This window comes from Rhinolophus sinicus, chromosome 6 (assembly GCF_057876585.1).
Source record: "Rhinolophus sinicus isolate RSI-liver-muscle chromosome 6, RSI-T2T, whole genome shotgun sequence".
Lineage (NCBI taxonomy): Eukaryota > Metazoa > Chordata > Mammalia > Chiroptera > Rhinolophidae > Rhinolophus > Rhinolophus sinicus.
In genome coordinates, this window is record NC_142506.1 from 15,134,002 (window position 1) to 15,147,026 (window position 13,025).

Genomic DNA, 13,025 nt, shown 5'->3' on the forward strand with positions numbered 1-13,025 from the left:
ATCTATAGGACCCCGAATTTCCAAGAATCTATGGAAGTTCTGACTTTAACTTATCCAAAATGGGCAGATCAAGCTCCAGCCATTTCTTGCGGGTGTGGAATGAAAGTTTGCACACTAAACTCCCATCTCTTCTTCCTAAAAGAGTAAGGTTTCAGACCTTTTATTTTTCCTAAGAGGAGAGCTTTCTCTTGGAGGTCTGAATCTACATTCTGGGGTCTTAACTGAGTTCTTTGGTAACCGATGATCTCCTCTCTTCTGTATTTAAACAGTGCTCTTGAATAATGACTTATTTTATCTATACATGTTCCTTTAAGTTCTTACCTAAAGAGTTTTCCTCCTCGTGGCAAAGCTGCTTACGTTAAATGCTCATTACTGCTCACTGTTTATGCTGAAGTAATGCATATTTGAGTTGCCGTTTGCAACTAATGATCGAAGGGTGCCTTCCTCTTAATTAAATCATCGGTTAATTTGATGAGCCTTTTCAGGGGGTCAAAGGAATTGATTCTGCAAAAATCAATCATGTGGACTTCTCATTCTGCTGAATCCTTTCAAAATTTACTAATCATGTTTCCTTCCTATACAGACTCAAATTTTTACTACTGAAAAAAAGCATTCACATAAGTAAGGCATGTACGTTATAGTTTTGATAACTGTAAGCCTTGACCCTTACTTAGGGGATCAGATAAACCACAGAAAGTGTTAGGAAAACTAACTTGATTAAATTAAGGAGAAGGAACTCTATGTTATTAATAAGTAAGCGAGCAAATTTTGGACAACTGGACTCTCTTCCAATATTTAACATTTGATGTAAAGTTTAATTTATGTTTTAACACAGTTTATTTTTTTCTTCCCTAGAGAGACACCTTCTCTATGGACGGCCCGCAGTGCTCTATCGGACCAGATATAATATCTTATATCATACTGACTTTGAAAGTGGTTATAGTGAAATATTCCTAATGTCACTCTGGACATCATACACTGTTTCCAAACAGGTCATTGAGAAAATTGGGTTGGATAAAATTCTTCATGTGATTACTTTCTTTGCATTGATCGAATAATTGCTGGCTCAACAGAATGTTGTCTTAGAAAAAAATTTAAATTTCTCCTGATGAAAAATACATCCAAGGGTGGATCTATTGCAAGATATTTTGAACTAGACTTTATTCAGTGTTCTAATAACTTCATGGTAATGTGTTACATATTGAAGGGAGTATATAGTCACTCTTTTAGTGTCTTTTGCTCTGCTTGTTATAGTCCAATAGTTACAGAAGCCACCTAGGTTAGTGTGTTGGTTTGAATAGACTTTATTTGTAGAGCAGTTTAGCTTCATAGAAAAATGGAGTGGGAAGGGCACAGATCCCATATGCGCCCCACGCACATACAGCTTCCCCCACCATCAGCATCCTGTTTGTATTCTAATAAAAGTTTTATGTTGGTGTTTCAGTTTTGATGAAGAAGAGATAGGTAAATTTATAGCGGGAATTAGAAAATATTATTTGGCAGTTGAAAATATGTTTTTTAATTATTGAATACAAATGAGTACTTCCATTACCCCAAATGTAGCTTCTTGTTAATGTCTGTTGGGTGCATGAGTGTATGCTCTGGCGCATGCAATATATATGCAGTCTTTCTCTTTATAGGAGATATGTCTATATAATTGCTCAGAGCGTTATTTATTAAGTGTCTTCTGTAGAATCCTATTCATTATTTCAACAGGGGGATTTCTGCTTTATATTCTGTGTTATACATTGTTTTCCTTAAGCTTTATCAAGAGACTTCCGCTAAAAAAAGTTTGAAAATTTCAAACTGAGGTTTTTTGTTTATATTTTAAGGAGTCAGATTATGAAAATAGGAGCCACAGTAAAAGCTAGCGGGGTTTTGATTCTGGCTGTCTATAGCACAGCAATCTGGTTTCAGTCTTGCACTGTTGGTTTGATGTTGTCTTTGCAATGACATTACTGAATACCTCTGACTCACCACGCAGGCGGAGGTCTCTGGCATCCCCGAGCACTTAACCAATTGCGTCCGACCTGATGTCCGTGTTTCTCCGAGTTTCAGTCAGAGCTGTTTGGCCTACAAAAATGATAAACAGATGTCCTACGGATTCCTCTTCCCCCCTTGTAAGTTGTAGAGTATCAGGATCAGACCATTCTAGAGGGATGTAATTTTGTGGAGTCTGGAGTGTGCAACTTGGTATGTAGGACTTCAGTGGTTTGCAGCATTTCTTCAAGCTGGTGTTGCAGAGATTGAAGAGGGATCCTTCTAAAATTGGCCAGGAAAGAGACCAGCTTGCACACGTCGTATTCTCCAGAGGAATTTTAAAGTGCAAGGGAATATTCTATGTGCCCTTTCCATCGTGAAATGAGAATCTGAAAGTGAAGTAGTAAACCATTAAGACATTAATTGGGGCGGCTGGATGGTTCGGTTGGTTAGAGGGTGAGCTCTGAACAACAGGTTGCCAGTTCGATTCCCACATGGGCCAGTGAGCTGCACCCTCCACAACTAGATTAAAGGACAACTACTTGGAGCTGATGGGCCCTGGAGAAACACACTGCTCCCCAATAAAATTTATTTAAAAAAAAGTTCATCCTTTAAAAAGAAAAGAGGTATTAATTATTTAAATAATACCATCATGGTGATCTCTTGAGAATATGTGAAACCCTTTAATTATCTCTCATTACCTTGATGACATTTTTTTAAAGTCCAAATTACACTAGTGACATCAAGGACTTCTTTACATACTATTTCATAGACCAAAGACGAGTTAGGAAGAAGAAGCATTGTAAAAATATTTTGAGGGACCACTATTGAGTAAAAGAAAGATTGAATGGGAGGGGACGTAGGAAATTCTCTATAAATGAAGGATTGCGTGGGAATAAGAGAGTAGATCCATCTACTTTATGCTGTTTGGACCATTTTAGAAGATTGATTTTTTTTAAATTGATAAAGGTTTTGGTAAAAAAATGACAGTTTGTTTTCCTAATGTTTAGATCTGAGCTCTTCACCAGAAGCTAAATATGATGCATTCCTTGTAACAAATATGGTTCCAATGTATCCTGCTTTCAAACGTAAGTCCAATATTTACCTAGTAAACTATGATTTATGAAAAAAGTATTTTTTTACTTACCTTTTCTACCTCTGTACTACTTTTTGTGTCTCGTCTTTACGATTTTTGAAGAACTTTCATATAAATTCTCTATTGTTAATCCAACATATAAATCTGTGAGGGAGATTGGCAGATTCTTTATTCATGGTTTATAATTAAGAAATCAAATCATAGGAAGTGACCCAGATTATGAATAGTATAAGCTGAATGAAACCAAGCTTGTGTTTTCCTTCTAATCTGGTGTTCTTTCTATTTCAATGTTCACTACAAAGCTCTTTAAAAAGGATCTTCTCTGTATTCTGGAGGCCACTTGACATTTAACAACATCTATATTTATTTACTGGATGTTACAGTAAAAGCTACTAGCCCCTGTCTCCTGTAGGGTGATGGTGATGATGTATTCTGATTGATCCTGAAATTTAGCAAGGACGTAATTGTCTTCTGAATCATTAGAATGTTACATTGGTTTTAGAGCCGTGAAAAGTATCTTAGTTTCGCTAAACACTTCTAAGGTTTTTGTACGTGACATAAATATTTGTGGATGATAATGATGCTATGAATAATATAGGGACAATGAGCCCTGGGCCAAAAACTGAGTTTTAGTCTCAGGAGAGTGACCTCTCGCGACGCGATCATAGAAATGTCACGTAACCTCTCCTTTGTAAAATTGAGAGGTTTGATTGCATGACCTCACTGGTTTTTATGCAGATCTATGACTTAATTGTCCAATGGCCAAAACAATGTTTTCTATTTCTCATAACAAAGAATTCATTCATTTGCCCATCCATCCATCCATCCATCCATCCATCCATCCATCCATCCATCCATCCATCCGTGTAGTCATACATAGAGAAAGCATTATGGAGTAGCTTTTACTTCCCTTTAGTTCATTTACAATGAGCAGACCTAATATGCTTATAGGAAAGGTAGGAAAGGGAGACACCTCTGCCTACCTGGTAAAGAACATTAGTTTATGTTACAGGACTTTCAGGGTCAAAATAAAGTTTCAAAATCGGACTCATCGGAATGAATGATTGTAGAGTATCATCTAGAGTGGCAAGCCTCCCCAACTTTTGACATTGGTGAAATGTCCAACATGGTTTAGAGAAATAAAAAGTTTATTTGATGTCCTAGTTTAATAAATGAAAGTCTATTCAAAATAAGAATCCATTGCTTATGAGTGAAAAAGTAAAGTATACTCTTAAAAGAAGGTTTCCTGGTTTGTTCTCAGGCACAATTGAGAAATGTCTCAGAAACCTACAGAGACACATTTCTCACAATATTACATGAAATACAGCTTCCTTTAATTTCCACACATCAGGGTTTCCTGGATTTCTCTATTCTTTACTGATGCCTTTTGACCAAGCAGTAATAAAGGAAACACTCGGTACCACCCTGAGGCTGGCATGGCAGAAGTCCTTTCACAGAGGGCTCACTGTTCTTCACCAGGGAATGGTTTTTTCACATGCCACATGTGGGTTTGGCCTTTAGACTGTTCTTATTGTTATTTTTTTCCCTCTTTGCCTCCCTAGTTTTTATGCATAACATTTGAACTTCTCTTCCACTGTCCTCCTTTCTTTGTTGCAAATAATTATCTACAGTATTTTGGCTTTGGTGGCCTGTTCTTTCTCACTTCGAGTATCAGAAGGTATAAGCAGTTGAAATACTATGAGAAAACTGGCCAAGTACTTTTAAATAGGAGGAGGTAAGAAGTAATAACAGCCTGAACTTTATAACCCCCGTGTAGAATGGAACATAGTAAGTTGAATCTTAATACATTTCAGAACCAACTCATCGTTTGCCTTTCCTGTTCTCTTGCTATTTCCTTCCTTTGCCTTTCTCTTTTCCATTCTGCTCCTCGCCTGCCCCTCTGATTGGTTGGTACTAATGTAAACTGGAGCTAGAGTGGACAATTGAGTCCTCTCCAGGGGGTGACCTTGAAACTGAGCAAAGAATACTGGAGGAGAAACCTGCCATGCACAGATCAGGGAATGAGTTTTCCAGGCAAAAAGAAAGAGCAAATGTAAAAGCTTGCTTGGAAACAAGTTGGCAAGGTTGGGGACAGGAAGAAAGCCACGTACCTGAGGGGAAATGGGTAGGAAGTAAAGCCATGGAGGTAGGCAGGGGCAAGGTGCAAAGTTGGGATTTTATTCTAATTACGTACAATGAGAAATCATCTGGAGTCTTAGAAATGGGTGTTGAGGGAAGTGTGATACAGTCTGATTTGTGGTGTAAAGGATCCATCTTGCTACTGTATAGAAAACAGGTACAGGGAAGCAAGAGTTTCTTACAGGGAGCCTAGCAAGTAGTCTTTTGCAGTAGTTCATTGCAGAAAAGATGGTAACTTAGACCAGGGTGGACGCAGTGAAAATGGTGAGAAGTGGTCAGATTGGATGGCGGGGATGTATTTTGGAGGTGCCACTGACAGGACTTAGTCACATGTGTATGAAGTAAGGAGAGAAGTCAGGGATGACTGAGGATTTTGACCTGAACATCTGGTTAAGTGCAAGTGCCACTAACTATGATGGGAAAGCCAAGAGTTGGAGCAAGATTGGGAAGGAAAATCAAGAATTCTGTTTGTATAATTTTTTGCTCTACATGATTAGATATTCAAGTGGATTGTGAGATGTATGGTTGGATGGCATGCCTGGAGCTCCGTCAGGGCTAGAGACATCAACTGGGGAACTAGCATATCTATAAGATCATGAAGAAAGAAAAAGTAGATTAAAGCCTTTTTCTTATTTCTCACAAATACCATACTTCCTGTTCTCTCTGCCCAGAATGTCCTATCTCCACTTCTTTGCTTACGAAACACCCACTTATCCTTCAGATCTCAGCTCAGTAACCACTTCATCTGCAAAATCCTTCCCTGACTTATTGGGCTAGGGTAAACTCTCTTACCAATGTCCCCATGTCATTCTCTTTGTTGATCCATAAATCACACACACACACACACACACACACACACACACACACACACACACACAGCTACTGCTTTAGGATGCATTCTACTCAAGAATCACAATAGCACGCTTGACTCTTGGGTTGAGAGATTTGGCTTGTAGAATGCATCCTAGAGAGAATTTGGCCAAAGCAAGGAGTTTTGTTCATGAACAATTGATTTTATCTTTGCACAGGAGTCTGGAATTATTTCCAAAGGGTATTGGTGAAGAAATATGCTTCAGAAAGGAATGGTGTTAATGTGATAAGTGGACCAATTTTTGACTATGACTTCGATGGCTTACATGACACACAGGACAAAATCAAACAGTAAGCTTTTAATTTCCACTTATTGTGCATTTTAAATTCCAAGATCTCACTCAAGACTATTTCTTCAAATATTCACGTACTGGAGAAAAACTGATACCCCTTCAATCTTTAGCTCTTTGAATCTCTTTATGATTTTTTCAGTTCTTTTGGATCTTTGATTAAGCGTGGCATTGGTGGTTGGAATGGAATTGGGTTTTGTGGAAAATAAATGCACTTTTGCGTCCCAGAAAAGAAAATGTATCAAAAGTTTTTAAAACAATTTTTGTCATTTATTCTTCAACAACTGTTCTGTGGGAAGATGATGATTTTCACTTATCTTCATTATTGAGGTGGGGGGAGACTTTTAGAATCCTTTAGATTTTCAGAGTTAGTACATATCAATAGGAAATTGCATATAGACTTTGGTCAAATCTAGTTTCTATCCCTCTCTGTGGTGCTATTGGGAAGATAATAGAATAAGAATATTCTGTTTCCACGAACTTACAGTATAGTGGAGAAGGCAGGAAAATAAAAGTATGACAAATTCATAATGCCATCATTTAATGTTCTATCCCCCCAGGCTCATCACTAACACTCAGTTCTTAGTATTTCCTTTAGTAAGTGAGTTCTTTGTACGCAGTTCAGAATCTCATTGTGGCTTAAAAGGGCTGTTATTCCCTTAGCTTCAGTGTTTCCTGTCTCTGGTCCATTTTATACAACTTTATGAAAGTTATTTCCCTGAAACATGGCTCTCAGAGTGACATTTCCTTACACAGAAATCTTCAGTGGAGCGTTACTATCTAAATAATAATGACCAAACGCCACAGCTCGGCACTTAGAACCCTCCATAATTTGGCTTTTATTGACTCTTCCAGCCTTACAGTTCCGCTACATTGATCTATTCTTCATGTCCAGCGTCCAAGTCTTGATTCAAACTGTTTTCTTTGCCTAGAATATCTTTTTTGCTCTGCCAGGTTGAGAGTGAGGGTGATTTCAGGCAGCAAAAACATGTTCAAAGATAGAGAAGTGGGCTAGTGCTTAGAAGAGAAAACTGATTCTATTGAGTGGGAATTGTAGTGACCTAGGCAATAGTCATTGGTCACCACCTGAAAATGAAAGCTCCTATACCAGCTGTAAGTTTATTTTACCTTCCTGTTTCAGGTACGTGGAAGGCAGTTCCATTCCCGTTCCGACCCACTACTATAGCATCATCACCAGCTGCCTGGATTTCACTCAGCCTGCGGACAAGTGTGACGGCCCCCTCTCCGTCTCCTCATTCATCCTTCCTCACAGACCTGACAACGAGGAGAGCTGCAATGTGAGTTCAAAGAGAGTCCTTTAGGATTTGCTTACATAATTCATCTTTATTTCTCAATTTGTATTCCCACGGTTGAACTAGAACACAGTTATTATGAAACATTTGGATTATACAGCCGAGTGGAAAGAAGAGAGGACTCAAACAAAACTTTACTCAACACTTAGGGATTGTGTGTTCTCATGGCTTTTTATTTTTCGATGTAAGAGTCTGTGTGGGGGTGTGAATGAGCATTTAATGTAGTTCTATTTATGTCTTAGATTTTGACAAATGATGAAAGTGCCCAAATGTTTTCAGTTTTGCAAAAGACATATAGATTTTATAAACAGAAAGAGAAAAGTAGCAAAATTTTAATAATTGTTGAAACTAGATAAGAGTTCATGGGGGCTCATTATATTAATCTCTCTACTTTTGTGGATGTTTGAAAATGTCTGTAACAAAAACATTTAAAAAGACACACACACACACACACACACACACAGAGATAGTTCACAAATCAGATTTTCCTTTGCTACTAGTTATGAGGGCAGATAGAACAGGTCACCCCATTCTCAAATATCAAGATGACTCCTGATTCACTCATCCCTATGTGGAGACAGGATGGCATGATGAAAACACCCCAGACAGGTAAACAGGAGTCATTCTGTGTGCTCCTGGCCCTGAAGTAATTCTTCTCTCAGGTATAAATCACATAATTACTCCAGGTCTCTTTAATGTGATGGAAAAATCTGTGCTCCAAAGCTGATTTTAGAAGTAATAGTCTTATGCTTTTGTTTCATTTAATAGAAGGAGCAGGGATAAAATCTACAGGAGAGGATTTTTAGTCAACAAGCAGTACTCAGACTCCCACATTGTGTAAGGTACTGGGAGAAACAATAGCATGTGAAATATAGTCACTACTCTAGTCAGCCTTCAGTGGGGGAGAGCAAATGAAACAGGTGCAGGAATTGCTACACTAAGAGGCAAAGTGCTGTAAGAATAGTTTCCACAGAAATTATCAGCTTCTTGGGCAAGGTAGCTTTGGGGCTATGGTTTCAATTGTAGGTGAAGATCGAGGCTGTGACTATCCAAAGAAAATAAGGAATACAGAAAAAAAAGAAAACAAATTTGAAACATGGCCCAAAAAAGCTATTTAAGTTTGGCCAGAATACTGGAAGTGAGGGTAACAGTGGGAGACATGATTTTAGACGTTTTTTGAAATCAAATTTAAAATACAAGAAGTAGTAATAATATTCACAATAGCAATAGTAGTAGTTGTGACTATTGATTGAGTACATGCTGTCATCCAAGTACTATCCAGGTCCTCTGCATATATTATTTCTGATCATGTAATTACTCTATGAGGCAGAGGATACATGTTAATGATGGAGAAACCTATAGCGAATAAAGGGGAAGTATGTTACATGGTTACCTGGTTAGTTAGTAGGATTGCAGAACTTTAGATTCAAGGTTTCCGACTCCAAAAACCCATCCTCTTTCACATTTACCAGGTTTCCATAGTGGAACCTTGGGACCTGAGGAATTTTTCTTATTGTACAGGCATTAGAAAGCCATGGAAAATGTTTGAGCTTAAGAGCAACATTTTAGGTTGTACTTTAGGGAAATAAATTTGAATTGGAGGGGATCAAACATGGTGCTCAAAGGGAACTTTGGTAAGGTTCACAGGATTGAAGTAACAACTTGAACTGGGGTTGTGATCTTGGAAATTTAAGAAGAAGGGTGGAAAGCAGCAATATTTTACCAGAGGGATCAGTAAGATCTTATAAAGAATTGAATGAGAGGTGGAGAAGCAAGGGAATTGTAAGAGAGATGAGTTGTCATCAACATATTGGCTTGACCTTCTCCATTTTGATTGTTCGTAAACCATTAAGAGTCGTTAATGGTGTACAGGGGGATATAATGCCTCTGTATTGCTACATAATATACTTTCTTTGAACTTCAGTTTTCCTAAAATTTTTTTGTGGGAAGGTGAAATTTTGGCAAAAAAATAAATAAACACATGTTATGGAGTGAAATTCAAAATTGCCATGCATTTTTTGAGGTAAAGCAGAGACTGCAAAGAACATTTGATTCATAATAGGCCGTTGAAGGTATACCTAGATCCTTAGGAAATACATAGTCAAATGTCTCTGTTGTTAGGGGAACTTGGTGAGGGGAGGGTTTGAAAACGGTCCAAGTTCAGGTCAGAACCGTTCTTTAGTTACCGCAAAATTTTCACTTGGCAAACAGAAGACACATTAAATCCACTAATGTGTTTTCCTCTCCTTCCTGGTTCCTGAGTCTGAGTACAGCTCAGAGGTATAGTTCTTAGACAGTCCAGGGCCAGTATGCTTCTTATTGAAGAACCACCTTGCTTGGAAGTTCACCTTAAAACTGCCGGGGCTTGAATTCCCAAACTCAACTGGAAGAAAGTCAGGAGAACAGTAAATTTTCAGAGGAAGAAAGACAATAGGCAAATTCCTGGGTTGTGCCTTGGTTTGCGTCAATATTCTGAGTTGTATATTCTTGAAGTTTCTCCTTTCCTTCCTCCCTTGGTGCACATGGACTTTTATTTGAATTTTATCAGTTTTGCATTTCACACCAGGGTCTTCTTCCGCATATACTTCTGTCGATTGCCAGCCAACATCAGGCAGAAGACATTGTTTTCATGTGAAGCATTGGCAGTATTTTCTAGTGACTAATGGGATGCTCAATTTTAGCACATGAGAACCAGCAAAGGATGTCCCTCCAATGAATTTAGCAAATCACTTCCCAAGGGAAGAAATAGCAAAACACAGATTTTCCCCTGAATTCTTATAATCCCAGCTGGCCATTATTTAAGCTAGAAAAAAACCTTGTCACCCCTTGCCCACACATTCAAATGACTTACTGACCATTGAAAATTAAATAAATGAGTTGAATATGAAAATTCTCCCAAAATATAGCTTCATGCTTACTCTGCTAACTCTGAGGGGGTCCTAAGGGCTTTGGAGACCTCCTACTTCGTTAATTATATGGTCACACCGAGGATTGGTCAGTACCGTTGTGGGTAGAGTTATATTTAGGTCTTTCCTTTCCTGTGAATCGTGGAGATCTTGGTTAGCTTGGGTTAGGAGGGTGGGGCATGGAGGGTTAAAATCCTTACTTCCCCAGCCTGCAAAGAAATTTCTTCCTGTTTCTTCCTTTTGCCTGGGATGGCCAGGCATCACTTTCCTGAACCAACACCCTCGTGGTACATATTTAGCACTGGCACAAGCTGCTGTAGCTCCCTGTCCAGGTCTGTGTGGGTTGGAGCTCTCCGACAAAACCCATTGCAGGTTCTTGGGCTTTGGTGGGTCACTCATTGAGACCACCAGCAGGAAAAGAGTTGGGTGAGGGCATGTTTGAACATTCTCAGCCCTGGGACGTGCAACAACCCTTCAACTTAGAGAAAGCCTTCTGGGAGCTGTTGCACTTTGAGGGGCATTTGAGAGTGAAATTATTTGCAGAGGCTCCTCTGCTTCATGTCTACTAATGAAGATAGGCATTTCCCCATGAACCTCAGGCCTCACAGATGTCATTCTTTCTTTCAACTTCCCTCAAAAGTGAAAGAAGATCTTTTTAAAATGTAAAGAACTGCTTCGCCTGAATTGCTTTTTAGTTTCAGCTCAGACATGAAATAGATTGTTTGGTGTGGGACATCTGAATGTCCTTTGTCTGGAATGTGTGCCAATGAGGCAGTTCTTGGCAAGGAGCTAAGACAGAAGGAGATTTGTTTTTTCCTTTTTTCCATGATGTTTCCTTACTTTACCTTCCCTCCCCCCCTTCTTCCATCCTCTCCTTTCTCCCTCCAGGGAGCTGTTGAAGGAAGCATTATTATCCTTTTGAATCAATGGAGAAACTGAGGCATAGGAAGGTCCAGTAGCTTGACCAAAGTCTCAAAGCTGGGACGTGGTAGAGCCAGAGTTCCAAACGAGGCCTCTTGGGCCCCAAAGTGCCGGCTGGGTATATCAACTGAGCTGTTTCAAGTCAAACTCATTATTCTAATGTCAATCCCTTGCAATCTAAGAGATGATGTTGTTGACGTAGCAGGTTCTTCTGGAAGATTAGGCATGCACACACATGATGCTGGGCTTCGGGCACAAGCTGTCACTTTCCTGGGGAGGCAGAAGAGCATTCCAACTTATTTGTGCTCTGTGCTCCGCATTGCAATTTGACAGCAGGGGAAGAGCAACACATTACTGAATTCTCCATGACCTTTGGTTTTCCTAAATGTGATTTACGTTCTGAGAACCGATTGAGTCAAGTGCCCTTTCATACCACATGTCTCGTTTATTTGGTACAGCTAATTGCTGTTGAAAATGTTGACAGCCACGGGCAGGTATGTGTGGCATGTTACTGACAGGCATGTGGTTGAGTGGCAGGGAGGCCAGGAAGAAATAACACTCATAGGCTCTGGGTGCAGGAGTGTGCAGAGGTCATTTGTGGACTTGGCGCAAGTTGACTGTTTGGAGAACTCTGGAAAATTCTGACTCTTATTGTATTCTGTTTACATTGCAGAACTCAGAGGATGAGTCAAAATGGGTAGAAGATCTCATGAAGATGCACACAGCTCGGGTGCGGGACATTGAACATCTCACTAGTCTGGATTTCTTCCGAAAGACCAGCCGCAGCTATTCTGAAATTCTGACACTAAAGACATACCTGCATACATATGAGAGCGAGATTTAACTTTCTGATCCTCTGCAGTGCAGTCTTATCAACTGGTGTATATTTTTATATTGTTTTTGTATTTATTAATTTGAAACCAGGCCATTAAAAAAAATGTTAGTATTTTAATCCTGTACCAAATCTGACACATTACGCCCAAATGACTCTACTGTTTTTCTCTAATGCTTGATTTAGGTAGTCTTGTGTTCTGCGTAGAGCTTGTAATAAATACTGCAGCTTGCGTTTTTAGTGGAAGCTTCTAAAGTGTGCTGCACGTTTGATATTTGCATTGAGGAAATGTTAATTTTCCAATGCACAGTTGCCACATTTAGTCCTGTACTGTATTGAAATACTAATTTTGTAAAGTTGCATTCATTTACTGTTAATTATGACAGACATATTTAAGCCTTATAGACCAATCTTAAATATAATAAATCACACATTCAGTTTTTTTCTGGTTCTATTTGGCCATTATTTCACCTATGAATTAGAGTGTTTGCATTTGGTATATTCATGCATGAAAGGTATAGATTTCCTGTATTGGGCCCTCTTCCTAGTTGAAAATAGTGCACATTCAAAGGGGCATCCATCATATTCAACTACTTCTGTGGCCTGGATGAGATACTTTAGGTACACATCCTTGGAAAATCAAAAGGACAGAGGGAAATGGAGACCAGAACTCCTGAA

General features: G+C 39.0%; 1 protein-coding gene across 15 annotated transcripts in view; it reads left to right on the forward strand.

The window, feature by feature from the left end:
- ENPP2 (ectonucleotide pyrophosphatase/phosphodiesterase 2) overlaps positions 1-12,789 on the forward strand; it is a 99,206-nt gene extending 86,417 nt beyond the window's left edge. For 10 of the 15 annotated variants that reach the window (XM_088798970.1, XM_088798971.1, XM_019715356.3 and 7 more), the window contains 6 exons: positions 856-992; positions 1,985-2,120; positions 2,991-3,068; positions 6,244-6,376; positions 7,517-7,673; positions 12,189-12,789. In XM_088798970.1, coding sequence (XP_088655096.1) covers positions 856-992; positions 1,985-2,120; positions 2,991-3,068; positions 6,244-6,376; positions 7,517-7,673; positions 12,189-12,359 — 812 coding nt within the window. In that variant the 3' untranslated portion in view covers positions 12,360-12,789. The remainder of the gene's footprint in view (positions 1-855; positions 993-1,984; positions 2,121-2,990; positions 3,069-6,243; positions 6,377-7,516; positions 7,674-12,188) is intronic. The other 5 variants (XM_088798967.1, XM_088798966.1, XM_019715275.3 and 2 more) reach the window with 1 other exon arrangement.
- The last annotated feature ends 236 nt before the right edge of the window (positions 12,790-13,025 follow it).